The sequence below is a fragment of the Mytilus galloprovincialis genome, chromosome 4 (assembly GCF_965363235.1).
Source record: "Mytilus galloprovincialis chromosome 4, xbMytGall1.hap1.1, whole genome shotgun sequence".
Taxonomy (NCBI): Eukaryota; Metazoa; Mollusca; class Bivalvia; order Mytilida; family Mytilidae; genus Mytilus; species Mytilus galloprovincialis.
The window spans coordinates 34,170,999-34,190,812 of record NC_134841.1 but is presented as its reverse complement, the minus strand read 5'-3'; the positions used below and the strand labels follow the sequence as shown (position 1 = coordinate 34,190,812).

General features: G+C 33.1%; 1 protein-coding gene and 1 long non-coding RNA gene across 4 annotated transcripts; one reads left to right on the top strand and one right to left on the bottom strand.

The window, feature by feature from the left end:
- The first annotated feature begins 653 nt into the window (after window positions 1–653).
- Window positions 654–10,852, top strand: LOC143071953 (uncharacterized). Of its 2 annotated transcripts, XM_076246667.1 has the most exons (10): window positions 654–773; window positions 1,366–1,528; window positions 1,870–1,983; window positions 2,378–2,604; window positions 3,629–3,800; window positions 4,469–5,503; window positions 6,577–6,742; window positions 7,403–7,683; window positions 8,497–8,682; window positions 9,370–10,852. In XM_076246667.1, the coding sequence occupies exons 2-10, from the start codon at window positions 1,391–1,393 to the stop codon at window positions 10,306–10,308; spliced, it is 3,258 nt and encodes a 1,085-aa protein (XP_076102782.1). In that variant the 5' UTR covers window positions 654–773; window positions 1,366–1,390; the 3' UTR covers window positions 10,309–10,852. The 2 variants fall into 2 exon arrangements, with proteins under 2 accessions (XP_076102782.1, XP_076102783.1); XM_076246668.1 differs by lacking the exon at window positions 1,366–1,528.
- Window positions 10,853–11,609: 757 nt separating this feature from the next.
- LOC143071954 (uncharacterized) lies at window positions 11,610–19,659 on the bottom strand. Of its 2 annotated transcripts, none has more exons than XR_012977002.1 (6): window positions 19,518–19,659; window positions 15,121–15,233; window positions 14,576–14,758; window positions 14,097–14,171; window positions 12,853–12,936; window positions 11,610–11,875 (listed from the first exon to the last, which is right to left on the bottom strand). It is a non-coding gene; the product is annotated as an uncharacterized LOC143071954 (long non-coding RNA). The 2 variants fall into 2 exon arrangements; XR_012977001.1 differs by lacking the exon at window positions 19,518–19,659 and adding an exon at window positions 19,207–19,354.
- Between the last annotated feature and the right edge of the window lie 155 nt (window positions 19,660–19,814).

Below are 19,814 nucleotides of genomic sequence, written 5' to 3'. Positions count from 1 at the left end.
TGTGACCATTTAGCAGATACTTTTGTCGTTAGTATGGCAGTCTCCACCAATAGTCTCGACCAGCGTTCCCGAATGATACCTCAAAAGTAACTTGGATGTAATAATCAGAGATCTCTCATGGATCTTCAGAAATATTCTATATACACTCAAATTTTGAAATAACAAGATATTATAAAAGGAAACATCTGACTTTATTTCAGACACGTCACTGACAGGAAAATGAATTTAGGATCAACTAGTATGTTCTTTTAGATTATATTCATTTGTTCTAAAAAAAAAAAAAGTACATCACAGAACATACGATAAAACTCAATACAAGCGCTTGATTGCCAAAAAAATGTTGGAAGATACAAAAGATTAAAAAAATATTACACATATACACACAGTCACCTACACACACATAATCAAAACTATGGTAAATAGAAGTATTAACTGTATCAACGAATGTTTGCAGTAACCAAATGCAGGCACTAAGGATTGTGAGAAATCTGTTATTATTTCGATCGTCAAAGAATAATATACTGCTTTCTATCATAGTAATTAATTGATGCAAACACCCATTGTATAAGTAGCTGTTACATGTTTTAAACGTGAATTTATCGACAGTATTTTTCCTTATATATCTATATTATTATTTTTTACAATTTTTCCTCAGATTTTAACATTAACACAGAAGATGATACACTTTTATTAAACAAAACTTATTGGGAAGAATGGGTTGTAAGCAGTCAAAGGTTAAAGACGATGAGAAAGCTGTGGAATATGTCGATTATGTGAGTATAACATGCGATATCACAGAATATTTTAATTCAATATCTGTTCCATTTTTTATAAAAATATCAAAAATAATTTCGTTTAATAACAAAGTGTAAGTCTGGCGTACCAAATTTTATTCTGGTATCTAAGATGAGTCTATTTGAATCTTTTTATAGATTAAAAAATATCTATTCATACAAATTGAAATTATGTTCCACGTTTATAAATTATTAAAAAACAGTTTCTTTTAAATAACATAGCTTTAGTTTGGCTTACGAAATTTTACCTTGGTAACTCAGATGACTTTATGCGAATTATTTTATAAATTAAAAAATACCTATTCATACAAATCGAAAATCTTTATCATGCTAATTGGCCCATGCAAGAATTGTCATATATATGATATACAGAGATGGCTTATATGCTAATCTTAATACTTGCGTTTTGGTCAGAAATAAGGTTTTAAAAGCGTAATTCCGTATATGTGTATTATTTCCTTTTAATCAATCAGAGATCATTAAAGGAAACAGAATCGAAGGTACTTAGCATCACATGTTCATCTTCTGTTATAGGGTTAATTAAGGTTACTTTGCTTTCAATCTTTTACAGTGTTGAATTCTGATTTTTCTGAAAAATGGGCGTGTCGTTCAGCGGTAGAAAATCAAAACTTGTCAATCAAAGAACATCTGATTTGGATATTTTCAAACATACAGATGATTTGCTGGTTTACGATCTTGAGGAAGAAAATGAAACAGATAATTTCGCGAATCATGTAAATATATATATTTCTATTTTATAATTCAAGCCTTAAACTTTGATAATGAAAAAATTGTCCATCATTAATTAGTTGATTGTCACATGGGGAACATGATATTAACCCTTCCAGAGCACCTGATATCACCCACGGTAGGTGATGCTCAGTGTTTATGGTCTTTTATGGTTGTCTTTTGTATCCTGGTGTGTGCCTTTTGGTTGTTTTTTTGCAACGGGCATTATCAGTTTGTATTTCACTCACGAGTTTAGATGTTCCTCTGGTATTTTTCGCCTCACTTTTAACCCTTATAAACTATATTGAATAGTAATTTCCAATAACTGTTTAAATTTTTATTTCAGAAAGACGTAGTAGAATGTCCACCAAGGTATCCGACAGCATTAGCACCTACAGCTAGAAGAAAGGATGTATCATATTTAGAAAAATACAAAGAAGCAACAGAGAGAGTTAACACGGTTAGTTCATATCAATTTCATTTTCAGCCATAAACAGTTATCGAATTTACCAGGATTATAATTTTATACACCAGACGCCCGTTTCGTCTATATAAGACTCATCAGTGACGCTCAGATCAAAACAAAGTAAGACACGCATTTGGGGCTCTTCGAAATGAGATGGGACGTAAATTACAAGTTCATATGTTTTATGTTTGTTTATATTCTTAAAGAGATGCATGTTGTTTTGAGTAACAGAAAACAACGTAAAAGGTAAATAGATATTATAAAGATATCTACTAGAAAAAAACATATTTGCACCATAGCTATATTTTATTTCTATGTTTTTGACAGGCTTACTACATTGTAAAATTAGCCTTTCTTCATAAACTTTAATTTCATTGATGTGTTTCAGGTTCCAAATTCTGCTTTGGGAGATTATTCAGCTCTTTTAAAACATTTAGTGGACGACGTCACGTCAGATTTAGAAAAAGTCTGGACACTATATCTTTGGGTTGTTAGCCATGACTTCAGTGATCCGTCACACTGTAAATACCCTGCCGGAGATACACCAAAGGGATATCTCAGATGGATTCACGACGGAGAAGGAGATGTTGCATCTTTCTTTGCTATCTTGTGCAGGTAAATTGAACAAAAAAAAAACCCAATTTGTTTCTATGTCTTTAGTTACAATATATAACGACCAGATAGTAGTTTAATTATGAATTTTAGGATAGGACGGAAAAAAAGACCGAAACACATTTTTGTAAAATGTGTGAGTCAGTGAGCTAGTTAACATATCAATGATCATACACAAATGATTGTTTTTCTTCAACCCAAACATTTGTTATTTTCAACAAAGAGATATACGATACCAAATGGACGTTAAAACTTATCAGTCAAACATAAACTGACAAAGCCGTGACATTAAAAAAGAAACAGATTAAAAAAACAAAAAGAAAAATATATGTGACGTATAAAATTTTCTGACGTCAGACACGCGAATCAATGAATGTGTTTGTAGATAGATGTTTTTGTGTTCTGTTAAATCGTTCCTTTTAAAATTGTTACACGATGTACCCATATTTTGACTATTTTATTTATTGTATAGATATAGGAAGATGTGGTGTGAGTGCCAATGAGACAACTCTCCATCCAAATAACAATTTTAAAAAAAGTAAACCATTGTAGGTCAATATACGGCCTTCAACACGGAGCCTTGGCTCACACCGAACAACAAGCTATAAAGGTCTGTTTCGTTAACGCATCATTGTAAATATAACGGAATTTGATGAGACTGTCATCGAAGTGAGAGGGTTAGCGCTATAAAACCAGGTTTAATCCACCATTTTCTACATTTGAAAATGCCTGTACCAAGTCAGGAATATGACAGATCTTGTTCATTCGTTTTTGTTGTGTTTTGTTATTTAATTTTGCCATGTGATTATGGACTTTCCGAATTGATTTTCCTCTGAGTTCAGTATTTTTGTGATTTTACTTTTTAAAGACTAAACAATGCGAAACCCATAAAAAAACCGGCTGTACATTACTGAATGGTTCGCATATCTAGATCAACATCAGTGCATTTTTTTCAACTTTTCATTAACGTTTAACATTTTATAAAGATTATCATCTAATATAATTTTAATATTTCCATAAATTCTAGACGTGCAAGTTTAAAATGTGTGATAATTGATGGAATAAGTAAAGGAGGAGACTACGAAGTAGGACTGTCGGAACAAGAACTCGAGAAAATGAGAGATCGGTGGAACGCTGTGTACATAGATAGAAACTGGAGATTTGTTCATCCTTCTTGGGGATCGAAGGCATCTGACAAGGTATGATTACACTGCATTATTTGTTTTTAATTTCAAGTGTAATTTTTATTTGAAAAAAGAACAATAAAAGAAATATTTTGATCAAACTGTTGTTGTAGACACATTTTTGTTATTTAGTTTTGTAATAAGATGGTTTATTTTTTGCTACAGCTAGTTAACTGTTGCAGAAAGAAAAGGAATTAACAAATGGATGCTTTAAAATTTGATATATTTGTACCTTATCTGTTCAAAAGGATTAGTTGGGATATTCTTTTCACAAGTCATTTCCACTGAAGATGATTATTACCAACTTTTTTTGGCGTTTTTCCTTATAACTTTGAAAATATGGTAGTTGACGAGTAACTTTTGATAGCAATATTGATCAGTGAGACAAGATCTACAAATTTTTGAAATTGTTGGTTGACACCTCCAAGGAATTATTTACTGCAAATGACTATGAAAACCATCTTTCGTTTGCATATGTGGCCAAAATCATAGTAGACAAAAATAATGAAAACAACAAATACCAAAACGATTTTTGTCTGCTGATTTCTTTAAATTATTGGTATTGAATGGTCGTGAAAACTAGTTTTACAACACAGAAACGAGATAGCATTAATCAAGAAAGGTTATTCTTATGTTTATTTAATAATATTGAATTATGTATTCCCTTCTTTTATTTGTTTTAGATTCGAAATTATTTTTTCTTGCCGGAACCAGAAGAGTTTAACACATGGTGTCGCCCTGATGACAGACAGTGGCAACTCCTGACGACAATGGTTACCATGTCGGAGTTTGCAACTTTCCCATACTGTACTGCAGAATTTTTTATGATGAATATGAAAGTTCTTTCCCCTAAAACCGGAAAGGTTCGAGCTAGAAACGGACATGTTTTTGTTGAAATTGCCACAACACGTAATATAGGGAAAACTGTTGTAGTCAAGTATAACTTGATAGGAAAGAAACTACTCAAACCTAGGGTAGGCATGAACGGGCATGCTGGAGGGGAGTCAACGCAAAGGGAAATGATTCCCAAAGAAGGGATCAACGGGTACGCAGGTGGGGAGTCAACACACAGGGGATTAATTACGAGCAGGCTTCATGAGATTGAGCAGGAAGGTGAAGATAAAAATGAAGAACTCATAACTCCTTCTGCATTTCCATCTGACCTCGACACGTTTGTGTTTATGTGGAGAAAAGACGCTCATTTTATGTTTAATATCCAGCTTCCAGTATCGGGTGTATACCTTTTCTCTGTAGAGGCAGGGCATATTAATCCTGATTATTCTGTGTCAGACATGGTGTTAGTTGCAGAAATAAAAATATATTGTTTTGATAATGTTCACGAGGAAGACATTGACTTGTTCCCTGACGTACCAGAGATTGGATGGGGCGTAACTCCACATTGCTTGGTACGAGGTATTCGCCCTATTTCACACGTTGACGGAGAAGTATTTGTTCTCCCAGATGCTGATACGACTATTAGATTTGAGCTTGATCACGAATACGAGTTTGATGTTGAAATGATTGGTGCAAATTTTGCCGATGATTTACAAAAATACGTCAGTCATAATGTTCATAATAATCTATTAACTATCAAAGTTCGGATCCCTGGAGAAGGACACTACGGACTGAAAATCCACGCAAAAGGTGATGATGACGTGGACTTCGTCAATGTGTGCAATTATTTTTTGGTTTTCAACAAGATATCATCCAACATTGAGGTAATATCAAATATTTAATTTATCTTTTAGATAGAACTGAATAAACTGGAAAATAAATGAGAACAATTACATAATTCTAAACATGAATTAGCAAACATTCCGGAATCAAAAGAAAATTAACAAAGACAAAGTTCGAACGCTCGATTATATCAATCAAAGCATCGAAAGGCCAAAAATTGTCCTTTTGCTGACACGTTACAGGCATTTTCAGAAGAAAGGAAAATGCCAGGTTAAATCTGATTTCATAACGGATTAATTTCCAGTTGTAGTCTAGTAAAGTTACATTAAAAAAATTGGGTTTCAACTCAAGCAGATATTTTTGGTTAACGATGTAATAATTGGGGTCTATCAGCCAACATTATACTTTCATATCAAAGATATTCTGAGCAAATGGTAAATGACTAAGCAATCCAAACAAACGTACATAAATCTAACAGAGAAGCATATTTTTTTTGGTGTAATTGGTTAAGTAAAACATAATGAGAATAAAATACGGAAGCTAAGTTTTTTAGGACAAAGGAACCATAGAGTATAAGCAAGCTATAAACAATTTAATTGGTAAAAAAAGATACGACGTCTGACGGACTTTTTTAAAGACGTTTGTCAAAGCGCAAATAAAATAAAGGCAGCAGTAGTTGTTCAAAAGTCAAAAATCGATTGAGAGAAAACAAACGCGGAATACAAACTAAAACCGAGAGAAACATATGAACTATAAGAGGAAAACAAAGAACAATAGAACTAGTGAAAAAGAATACTAAATTCTATACTTAAACATGAGGCAACAAGTTTCCATCTCAAAATGTATTTATTAGTGAATCCATTTTCCTGCAAATAAACTATTCATCATTTGGATCCTTATTCCTTAAACTTCCCAAACATTTTTTTCTCGGACTAATGCACTAACCTTTAATTGTTAAAACAGAAGATTCTCAATCATGGTTGTTACTGGTTTTAAATAGAAAAACAAAAATTAAGAAGGTAAAAATAATATTTTTATTTAAAAAATTTATGCATATATATAGAATCCACAAAATTCGTCTGCATTATCTGATTGTTTTTTTCCGTTATTATAGAAATTTCCTAAACGGATGCTGAGAGAAAAATTAGAAAGAGCAACTGATGGTGATGAAAGGCATAGGTTGAAGGAAGCGTTAGATGACTTTATACTCCACAATGTACCTGATCGAGGGGAAGTTAAGAAAGCTAAAGACAAGATAGGCTTCTTCGATGATAAAAAGGGTTTGTTTTATTTCTATTGAATTGAAACTCATGTCATTCATATCAAGAATCTAATTTCAAATTGGTATATAATAGTTATCGTACAACAAATAGACATGAGACAATATTAAGGTTTTAACAAAGACATAAAGCGAGTATATAGATATAAGAAGATGTTGTATGAGTGCCAATGAGACAGCTCTCCATTCAAGTCAAATATGAAATAAACATGTAAAAGCTCTCTTACGGGCAAACAAACAATAACTGAAAAAATAAGGGCATACACAACAAGCGCGGGGACACATTCTACTGCATCCATACAGTACATGTATGTGTGCACTAAATGTATAATGATTTGCTGTGAATAATTCAATGAAGTGTTTAGTCGACCCTTACTTAATGCACAATAACTTTACTAATATATAAAGAAAAACTCCTGAATTTGTCAACCAGTACATGAGAGTCTGTTATTTTGAAGCTAATGCACTCAGAAAATCTACTATATTCTGTATGATTTATCTTAATAGATATTTGGTCGGTTGACACTTTCACACTCAATAGTTAAGTTAAACTTGCTGAAAATATTGTTAACAATATATACGCTTTCAATCTATCATTATGATAATCGACACAAATCATTTCTTTGAACATTTAAGTCATATTTTCATTGAATATTTACAGCATTAAGTGATGCCATCAAACGGAAAAATCCCAAATACCTACAGAAATCAATACAAGATGCCAAAAAGTCTAAATTTACTGAAGAATTAGAAGAGGACATCAAACGAGCAGAGCTAATGTTAGCTAAATTGAATAGAATGGAAGGTTATCTACATCCTATTGCAAAGTTGCAGAACTCAACCTTGGCAGAAATACGGTGCTATACATGGCCACCTGAAGTGGTTAGAAATGTCCTCGCGGCAGTATACGTATTGTTAGGAGAGGACTATGAATATCTTCAGGTAATAACTACAATGTCATGGTATTATCTGCGCATTTTCAAAGTTGGTATTTTGCATCGTATGTTATTTCGGGTGCCCAGAATTTGTAGATTCTTAGACTTCTAATACTTAAAAATTAAGAAGAGTAATATTATTCAACGAGTTCTCCCATGTGTACTCTATGGAGAATAACAGTATATCAGTGTTTGTCTCAGTTTCATCAAAAAAGATTTAATCGTTCTGAACTGTAAAAGAAATAACCAAAACTTGATTGTGAATGAAAAGAGTTATTGGATAAACAGTGCTGATAGCATCTAAATACAACCTATATAAAACTTCCTTACTTAAATAAAGGCAACAGTAGTATACTGCTGTTCAAAAATTCATAAATCGATGGAGAAAAAACAAATCCGGGTTACAAACTAAAACTGAGGGAAACGTATCAAATATAAGAGAACTACGACAAATCAGAGACACAACACCGAAATGTAACACACACAGAAACGAACTATAATGTTACAATGGCCATTTTACTGACTTGTTACAGGGCATTTTATGAAAAAATGGTGGGTTGAACCTGGTTTTGTGGCATGCCAAACCTCCCGCTTTAATGGCAGTGTTAACTATAACTAAAATTAATTAAAATAACTATAATTAAAACATCTGTTTTGATCTTTCTGTCAGTAGCACTACAAACCGTTTGCTGTCCTATGTCGCTTCTTAAAATATATTTTTCATCGTTTGGCTTCATATATGTAATCAGAAAATTGATATAAATAAGCATTTTAAACTCAATAACAAAGTTAAGGACCATATCTTACATGTATTTTGCAGGATTGGGATTATATTCAAAGCTTACTGGCCAAAGTTGGAAAAGAGGGTTTGAAAAACAAGGTTTTAAATCTAGATATGGAGACTGTCCCACAGCGGCAAGTAGATCTGGCTGATATCATTATTGATCCACACAAGTTAGATGAGGCAAGAGAGGCCAGTACTGGAACGGCAGCATTATACCAATGGGTAAGCTACGAAATATACAAATTAAGATTACTCACAAGATAAACAAATACAGGTTTTTTCTGAAACAAACCCAGGAAATTTCAATTGAAAGCTCAACTTAGAAATACAATACATTAATACACTTATTTTGTTCTCCTTACTCATTCCCTAAAAGTTGAATATCGTGAAATGACTTATAAGAACAGATTTGTTTATGGTGTAGATGATAACTTTAGAAATGTGTATCCCTTGTGGCATATATTTGTGCTTGAACTAAATGTATTTTTGGTAGTATTCAAAATTTTCTTTTAAACAAAACTCTTAAGATCTCTTAATATCAAGAATAATTTTGGGAGAAAATAGTACGACAAAAGTTAAAATATCAAAGAAAATTTAAACATGCAAACAAACTAACGTAAGATCGATTTTCTTTTAATAAACTTCAAAAAACAAATTGTAATCGAATTTTTAAATTTATCTCAAACTGAAATAAAATAAAATTATATTTATTTGAAAGACTTGTGCTTTTGATATTGGAAATATACATGTATAAATAAATGGTGATGTGCAAATAAAAGGTCATTTTAAAATGTTTAATGCTGATCAACTAATCAACTAGAAGTAATATGAGACGTGAAATGTTTTTAATTTAATGTTTTTAACAATAGTATAGATATCGACACACTATAACTTTCTTATATTTAACAGGTGAACAACATATGTACAGAGAAAAAAAGCCAACAGACATCTGTTAATTCAAGTAGTAATGGTGACAACAAGAACAGAAAATTAAAAGTTAAATACCCACAGAAGGATACAGGTAAAGCTGGGCAATATGACAGCGGCAAGTTTGGACAATATGGTTCTATGAAAGGACGGCAGTACGAGGTAACATCGGGCGGGCAAAACGGCAAGTCAAAAATTAATAATCTCGTCAAAGGAAAAGGGGAACAGTATGATAACAGACATGATACTAACAGAAAATCCAACGACCGAAAGGACACAAAACAAGCGCACGAAACTATATCGCCACAGCATCGATTTTCGAAGTCGGACAAGAAAAGTAATAATATCTTAGGAATGATTATTATAGACGAGAGGTCATCATCAAAATCAAAATCACCAAACAGCAAAGGATCACCAACACATAAGTCACCATCATCAAATAATGCTTCGCCTATGCAGAAAAATCTTTCACCAGCACAGAGATCTCTAGCCAGTAAAACCATATCGCCAGCTAGTAAAAACGTATCACCAGCTAGTAAAAATGTATCACCAGCTAGTAAAAATGTTTCCCCAGCCAGTAAAAATGTTTCCCCAGCACACAGATCTCCTGCCAATAAATATGTATCACCAACACAAAAATCTCCGTCAAACAGATCACCAAATCAGAAATCTCCATCCCAAAAATCACTAGCAGAAAAATCACCAGCTGAAAAATCGCAAGGTAATCGATTCCATGTGATAAAATCGGACTCTCAGAAATCACCACCAATTGTACCACCATCAGATTCGCCACCTCATCGATCACCTCTACAACGACCTCCTAATGATGAAGTGCTCACGCCAATAGGATTATCTCCAGTGCCTCAGTCGGATGAAGAGGCTTTCAACAACTTTTCGCCGATTTCACCAAACGAGAAATAAAAGATAACCTATAGAATGTTTGAAACTCTACATATAACTACAGGCAGCAAAAGAAAAATCCAAACTTTTAATCAATTCGTATACATAAAACCAGCATTATTAAGTTTTAAGAGTTTGAGGCCACAATTGATCACAATGCAATTCACTTGCCGTTTTAATGAGGTTGTAACATGCAACTAAACATTGCTTGTCATTGGTATCAAACTTTTGAATGAGCCCGAAGTCTAGAAATATAACAACACATATTTGTTTATAATGGACCAATATTACTGTTATGATTACTGTTGTATACATATATGCATTTGAAATGTACCATATCATCTCATTCTTTTTCTATTGCCAAAAGGTTAGCTCATCTGACTCTACTGAACGAATTTGTATGTATAATACTTCCAAGTTTAAAACAAAATGATATAACAATAAAGCAAACGTACAAATATGATGTCACATTACAAATACTAATAAATCCTACAGCAAATATTTGGGATTTCGTTTATTTTGTATGCGAATTTTATCACAAGAGAGAGAAGATACCAAAGGGGGAGGGGGGATACAAAATCATCAATCAAATATAGTAAGACGACAGTAATTTACCGATTTTTAAATCTCGTAAATCGATTAGAAAGAGAGAAATAAACTCATCATAGAAACTAGGATTGAAATTTTTGTATTTGCGCCAGCCGCGCATTCGTCTACAAAAGACTTGGATGGAGAGTTGTCTCATTGGCACTCATACCATATCTTCCTACATCAAATCATTAATGTAGCTCAAATAAAAAAAAAGTAAAAAAGTTAATAAAGTACGACGTTCAAGAGCATTGAGGACAAAAAATGCCTAAAATTATGCCAAATACAGCTAAGGTATTCTATTCCTGAGGTAGAAGAGCCTTTGTATTTCAAAAATTTAAGTTCTGTAAACAGCGAACTATGACTATATCAATGATAGTTCATGTCAACACAGAAGTGCTAAATACAGGGTTGGTGATACTTTCGGGGAATAAAAACTCAATCAGCAGTGGCATCGACCCAGTGGTTGTAAATATGATGGTAACAAATAACGAAGGAATCTCATAAACTTCAAAAGCGAGATCCAAAATGACAGAAAGACCAACCATAATATCAAATATTTCATAGAGAATAAGGATGAGCAACAGGAACCGGACCGATTATAAAAAAAAAGACAAACATTTGATAAAGAGAATTCTAAAAAATCTGCTCATGGACCAAAAGCTACTGAAAACGTATAAGACAATACTTTTACGATTTTTTACTGGTCCCATTTAGATTAAAAAAATAAGCAATCAAAAATATATTTTTATCTGACATCAAATTTACACAAAATGGGATAGGCATCATGTCTGATTAATTTTCATATATTCCGTTAATAAATACACATTGCAATTTTGGACCATTTCATAAGTTGTTTAAAAGTCTTGATTCGTCCGTTAACTTAAACTGTGTTATAATGATACCATTGTTTACTGGTGGAAGAAACATAAATGTGTCAGTCCTTTTTCCTTTCCACATTGAGTATAATCCAAGTCATGGAAGCAGCCAATGCAAATATCTGAAATGATAGCTAGGACTATTACAGGCATCGATTAAATAGAGGTATGTCCTGTTCAGTTCCATATAATTTTATGTTCAAAGTGTGTTTAGAATAGTTGAGATCACCCCCAGTTTTTGGTGTGGTTCGTGTTGCTTAGTCTTTAGTTTTCTATGTTGTGTCGTGTTTACTATTGTTTGTCTGTCTGTCCTTTTCATTTTTAGCCAATGGCGTTGTCTGTTAATCTTCAATTTATGAGTTTGACTGTCCTTCTGGTATCTTTCATCCCTCTTTTATAATAAATACAGAATAAGAGAAATTAATTTCTCAAATTTAAAGCGGTACTGACTATCAAAATAAGAACATGTGTTATGATTGCCAATGAGACAACTTTTCACAAGAGACCAAATGAAACAGAAATGAAGGTCATCCACGGCCTTCAACAATGAGTAAAACCCATACCCTCACTTGTTAGATACTTTTTACAACCTATACTGTTGCATGCGTGTTTTAAACAATTTATTTCGCTATATTATACTCATATTATTTTTTTTAAATATTGGATAATTATATTTGGAATATTGCACATATTTGTTCTTATATTATTTGGTAACGTTTTTATGTAAGAATAAATAAATAGAATAAAGAGTATTGCCTTTTTAGCTAAGATAAAGAAAACTGTGAACGTCTTGTGGTGATCATAATTCGAACAGTATATCAAATAGCATCAGCTGGTAGTTTTGTGAATCGTGTATTTCGAACCAAATGAAATACTTCTTTTGCTAGTTTCAAGATCATTCATATTTTGTCATTACTCGCCAAACTATTATTTCCATAGAAATTTTAATAAAGGACAACACAAACGTACAACTTGTGCTGTATATTGAAACATAAACATAGTCCTTTAATTTAACATCTTGCTTCTTATCAATAGTTTTCTGTATGTTTAAAGAGGTAGTGTTCTTTTGTTCGATAAGGTATGAGGTATTTATATTTACCTGTATAAAAGTCAAACTGAATCCAGTAAAGATAATCATATTTAAGAACCATCTGGTATTGTGTGAATATTTTGCATTTTGCTCCTGGAAAGATAAAAATTCAGGCAACAGTTAGAGTACATTATAGTATATATACTATTAATTATATGTAGATGGACCACCAATAATTTATATTTCCGCTTCGTAATCAGACACCATATCATCCAAATGCAAATCGTAATTGTTTGCACCCTATAAAACCCCACAAAAATTAATAAAAAGAACGCCCACAACCAATTCACGAGATCAACTTACCCTCAAACCTAATAAAGAGAACACCAACACTAGATGCGCGCGCTTGAGTTGCCCTTAAACCAAATATAAAGAACGCCCATACTCGATGTCCGAGCTTTAGTGCTTATTTTGTTTTGTTTATACCTTATATAAATTTTACGGACGCCATCACGAGTTGGTTGACCGTTATGGAATAACCGTTGCACAAATGATATCAGATATGTCCTTACGTCGTAACTACACTCCCCTTCCCTTTCATGAATGTGACCTACCGAATTAGACTATTTACCGGATTTGTTATCACATAAGCAACACGACGGGTGCTACATGTGGAGCAGGATCTGCTTACCCTTCCAGAGCACCTGAGATCACCCCTAGTTTTTTGGTGGGGTTCTTGTTGTTTATTCTTTAGTTTTCTATGTTGTGTCATGTGTGCTGTTGTTTGTTTGTCTTTTTCATTTTTAGCCATGGCGTTGTCAGTTTGTTTTAGATTTATGAGTTTGACTGTCCCTTAGGTATCTTTCGTCCCTCACTTATCGAAAACTGTCTCATAATAGAAATTGTTTGTGCTGCATATTTTTTGTGAAGTTTGGTTGCTGGTTAATTTGCACCAATTCCCTTTTGCTGTTACGTTCATTGGCATGTCTTATTCATATAGAATTTTTTTTTAAACCATGCCAAATGAATGAGACTTTCAAACGTACTTTAAGGGAGTAACACTATGGATATGAAATTATGTGAAGCGAGATAAATGTAAAAACTAAACCCTTCCGGAGCAACTAAGATCACACAAATGTGTTGTCCTATTCCTGTTGCTCAGTCGCTAGAGCGTTTTGTAGACTTGGTTTTTTTTCTGTTTGTTATTTACCATGTTTGCCATGAAAGTGTCGATCTCTTTCCTACTTCTGAGTTTTGATACTCCAATTTGTATTCTCTGGTGTTCTATTATAACAAATAAGTAATGAACTTACAAGTGAGGTGTTCTGTAAGGCTCTTACTGCTGAAAGCGATTCTCCAATGATCCCCGCACAAAAGTACAAAATATTCTATCAAAGAGAAATTATTTTTATTTCAATATGTTTGTTATTAACCATGTTAACGGTGTCTAACGTTGGCTCGGAAGTAACGCCGAATATTATATGGTATATACATGGCCAGGCGGTTTAATATATTATAATGAGAACGTAGCAATTGAACAAGCAACCTCCCGAGTTTTGTGTGGGGTTCGTGTTGTTTTCTGTTACGTGTTTTCTGTAGAGTTTTTGTTTTTTAGTCGTTATTCTTTGGTATTGCATGTTTTATTCTACTTGCAGTTTTTATTGTCCTTTTTGTATCGCCATTCAGTTCTTATCCCTCATATATTTACTCTTCGAACAAATACAAAAATACATCTTATTACAAATAATAGCTTCCCCTTTTAGAAAACTTTAAAATTAATTTTATAACCTACCCATATGATGAAGGCTACTTGAGAATTGTAGAGTATTCTGTTGACCAATGAAGCCAACAACACACCGATTCCAGTTGTGATAAAGATGTAGGATGGTGTAGATAAAGCTGCCAGCTCGGATTCCTCATTTGAAGTATCGAATCTAATGTATAAACCGCAGGCAAGACTAAGCAGCGCTGAAAACTGTATAACAAAAGTTCATTTCGTCATCACTTCGATATTGAAACATTTGGCATAATGCTATTTCTTTAATCTTTAAAATGGAGGTACTGTCACACTTTTAACACAAATTAAGGATAATTCGTCTTGACGTTAACTGTATCAAAGTGTTTAGAACATTTGCAAGTGACGAAAAGATAAAAAGCAAAAAACATATATAATTTCGCCGTGGAAATCGATTTGCCACTGGACGTAATGAAAACAACAATTAATTGTTGGTTGTAAACCCTACCACATCTTAGACCATCTAATTATTACTGGTACAAATGAAAGTTTGTGATATATTTAAATACAGTATTGAAGTTTCACTTTTCATTTAACCTTACCAATACTGTAGCTTTTGTATAATAATAACAACTTGTAATATCTTCTCTTAGTTGAATGACGGCAACAACAAATTCGTACAGCTGTTTTAATGCACCAGAAACCATACTTCAACCTGTAAAACAAACAGAACTGTAAAAAAAAACTACTTTAACTTTCTCAAAAAGAATTAAGAAAAGAAAAGGAGAATGTGTCAAAGAGGCAACCACCCGACCAAAGACCAGAAAAATAGCCTAAGGCCACCAATGAGTCTTAAACGCAGTGAGAAAGTCCCGTACCCGGAGGCAGGCTTTAACTAAAATATATACTAGTTGAGCGAAATGGACGCCGTATTTCACCTTGAAACATATAAATGTCCAAAATGCCTCTACTTGTCTCAAGCTGAACATGTATATGTTAAGTAGAAACAGAATTCAAATGAAAAATTATGTTATAATTTTTTTCATTGGCTAAAAGATACCATCAAATAGACTCATCGTAGTCTAGATAGCAGGATTGAAATTTTGTATATACGCCAGGCGCGCGTTTCGTCTACAAAAGACTCAACAGTGACGCCCGAATCAAAATAAGTTAAAAAGACCAAATAACCCATAGTTGATGTGTCGTAACTAATGAGGGGTCCGCAATTTTGAATTGCTTGAATCAACAACTATCGATTACAATATAATATTATCAAAAATAAACACCTACCTTAAAATTTTTGATGTAATTTTATCCAAATTTGAACGTAACAGTAACGTACTAATTACCGTTCAGTTTGTACGTTTTCATTTGTATGACGTCTTTCAGCCAAAAATCATTCAGTGAAGTTTCGCGGAATTTTATTATATTTCAAATTTATACATTTTCCCCAGCTCTTCTTATTATTTCCTTTTGCAATGCATTAGAATCGAAACGAATTCGCTAATCGCGTTCACACATTCTTTCTTTTTTAATTTGAATTGATTCGAATTGGCTAATTCGCATAAACCAATTCGCATTAGAAATCCGTGTTAGTTTGATACAAACTTAAAAAAGTAAACGTTGTTCGTACAGTAAAGCAAATTTGACGAGCATTACATACATCTTCTGACATCATACTCGGACTTCTCTTGAACTGAATTTTAATGTGCGTATTGTTATGCATTTACTTTTCTACATTGGCTAGAGGTATAGGGGGAGGGTTGAGATCTCACAAACATGTTTAACCCCGCCGCATTTTTGCGCCTGTCCCAAGTCAGGAGCCTCTGGCCTTTGTTAGTCTTGTGTTATTTTAACTTTAGTTTCTTGTGTACAATTTGGAAATTAGTATGGCGTTCATTATCACTGAACTAGTATATATTTGTTTAGGGGCCAGCTGAAGGACGCCTCCGGGTGCGGGAATTTCTCGCTACATTGAAGACCTGTTAGTGACCTTCTGCTGTTGTTTTTTTTCTATGGTCGGGTTGTTGTCTCTTTGGCACATTCCCCATTTCCATTCTCAATTTTATTTAATGCGAATCGAAATCGATCTACGTGTAAACGCAGCATAAAACTTGGAAATCCAACCCAAAATGTGTACGGCAGTAAGTATAAAGTCATTGATGATAATTTGAATGCGAATTTGACGATCATCTTACCGATGAAATGATTATTAAAAGTACCATATTTTAAATTGAATTCGTTAAAAACACCAACTATACTTTAGTTGTTATATTTATGATACTTCCTATGATACCTGTCACGGTAAATACTTGTACCTCTGTCCTGTACAACATTCAGTATACATTTATGTGTTCAATAGATTACACTAAATGTTCTCTTCATTTATAAAAAAAAAAAATATTTCCTTAATATCATTATGCTATGAAATTTGATGTTTGGTTTCAGGGACGTAACTACATTGAGGCAAATGAGGCAAATGCCTCATGTTAGAAATTAGAAAAAAATGAAACAAAAGATTGTCTTAATATCAAATTGTATTCACGGAAAGTGTCTAACAAGAAGCAAGTTCTCTTCACTCTCTGGTGTCGCCCCTGCATGTTTTTCGTGATCCATGTTTCTTTTTTACTTTTAGTTTTCAGAGTTGATGGTCTATTGTTTGTACATCTGTGTCCCGGGTTTGTCTTTTGCTCATTTTTTGTCCTACTTTATGACAATAGTCTGAGTGTTGATTTTCATTTGTAAACGTGTGGTTTTCAGTTGCAATGTTGCATGCCCACTCCCGATGTCCAGATATTGTGCGAAAAAAATATTTTTAAGGATATACAAGGCACAGAAAAAAAATGGTCGTTTCTGCATGGAGAATTGAATTTGATATCAAAGAATTCACAACTGGCTTCTTTTGGTTGATAAAACTAAATAGCTGACACTGTTTAAATTAAAGTAAGGTCACCAATTTTCCGGTATCAAATAATTTGAAAAAAGCAATAATCTATTGCCATACGACCATTTCAATTGATGGGTTAAACTTGCATTAAGTCATGTTCAATCTACCCTTTTACAGAAAATAAAGGAATATGGAGTAAATGTGCACGAAACCTAATCGCACACAAAGTCAATGCATAAAAAAAATACTAATGGTCAATCATTTGGTCAAAGTTGCTGGAGGGTCTTCAACAATAAAAAAATGATTAATACCGTAAAACAGGGTCAAGATGGTCCCTATAGTGTCGACTTAAGCAGTACTAGTATTTAAAGCATAATACTGCACTGTCACTATATTTCAATCTAGTCATATAAATATCACCAAAGTCTAAGCACAATACAAGACTAAAACAGACAGACAGATCCGGTATTAATGATTATGAGAATTACGAATTTTACTTTGTCCTACATATCGGTCTTTTAATGTTGTCCATAAACCTTAAAGTCTTAAATTACAATGAATCTATGTTTTTGCTTTCAGACCAGAATATTGTCGAAAAAAAGCTAAAAATTAATTGCGTTTCAATGTCAGAAAGAGTCCCGGAAACGCTCAGAATGCACGATTTTGCGTTATTTTTCTCAGAGCTTCTTGGGGCCTTGAGCGGCCCCCAGTCCCCTCGTCAAAATTTTTTCGCCTCGCTCCGCTCGGCAATATATTTTGCCTCACTATTTGAAGAGGCTAGTTACGGCCCTGGGTTTTTGTGCTTCTACAATGAGAAGCAAATTAACAAGTTCACAACAAGATTGTTCCGTGCATGGATATGGAGTAACACGAAACTAAATGATAATATAAAATTAATGCTCCCCATTACTGGAAATGGATTTGATAATAGAGGCATGTTCATGCGTTAAACTCTGCTATTTTCCACTGAACGTCATATCAAGTTTTAGCTTTTAATTTAAAGGTGCAATACATATACAGCGATAGAAAACATGTACTTCAGTATTCTCAACAACACAATCATCTTAACCTTTAAGTTTATCAAACGTTTACTCCTATACGATATCAGATTATATTATTGATAAATGTGAAAAATAGATTATTACCGATGTTTTCAACACCTGTTATTTCCTGGTAAATGTATAAAACTTGACCCATTTTATGTACTTTTCTAGCTTTAGGGAAATTGGTGAATTAAATGAATGAAAAATATTAGTTGAACAAAAACGTTAACTTACAAACATAAAAAAAAATGCTGTTTCCAGTTTTAATTTTCATTTGAATATAGGTGAAGTAAGCCAAGGAGAGAGGAGAAATATACCAAAGGGAAAAAAACAAACTCATAAGTCGTAGTCGAAACGAAATGACAATGACATGAAAAAAAGAAAAAAAATCGACAAAAAGACAAACAACAGTAAACAAAACACAACATAGAAAACTAGTTATTAAGGAACAACACGAAACACATCAAAAACCAGGGTTGATCGATTTCTCATGTGTTTTGGGCGGGTATGCATGCAGTAATTTGTACATGTAAATACGTCAAACCCGATGTAATTGTATAATAATTATAAGTCAAGTTCGATAGGTCTCTTTCCTGGTAAGAGAGAGGTCAGAACGCGAAATGAAAAATATAGTTAATACACGAAATAGATAATCATCAAGTCCCTGTAAACAGAATAACAATTGAAAGAAGATAATACCTTTAGTAATTAAGACCTTTACGAAAATTGTTTTATCATCAATATGTAAATAGACTTACATTAATGACGACTAATCATCGATATCTTTGTTTTATATTCCAAAGTTTAAAATGGTTTCTAGTATGAACTGTACATACATCTGTTACCGGTATCTAACTGAATAAATATTATCATGTTTACGAACTGATTCTTGGTAGTGAGTAGATTTTTTCTGACATACCTATATATCCCTGTATTATACATGTTATAGATTTATGAACGGTCGATCTGTGCACATACAATGTAATTGAAATGCACCCGTGAAAAAATCGTTTGTTATAATGCACCATTATTATTTTTAAGAATTGAATGGTAATGTTATATTGCTTACCATCTTATCCACCCGTCTTTATGTCTTCAGACTATTTTCTTAAATAGTGTTCACAGGACGGAAATATTTCTACAGGACGGTAATGTGATTTTATTGTACAACCCAATGCTAATTTATATGTCCTATTAAAATTTCACATGAAAAATCAACAAACCACTCAACGCATTTCCTTTTAGTGGAGCATTAAATTTTGCTAATAGGTGAATTTCACGCAAGATTTCTGCAGACAAGTTAACTAGCTTCTTCCTTGTGAATTCAACGTATATGCACTGCCTACGGTTACCCGCAATAAGTAAC

Bases quoted from the DNA above. Each gene is read 5' to 3' on its own strand.
- LOC143071953 (XM_076246667.1), top strand. From the start codon at position 1,391: ATGGGCGTGTCGTTCAGCGGTAGAAAATCAAAACTTGTCAATCAAAGA. The intron at 1,529-1,869 runs GTAAATATATAT...TTTTTATTTCAG, and splicing joins CAGATAATTTCGCGAATCAT to AAAGACGTAGTAGAATGTCC. The intron at 2,605-3,628 runs GTAAATTGAACA...CATAAATTCTAG, and splicing joins TTCTTTGCTATCTTGTGCAG to ACGTGCAAGTTTAAAATGTG.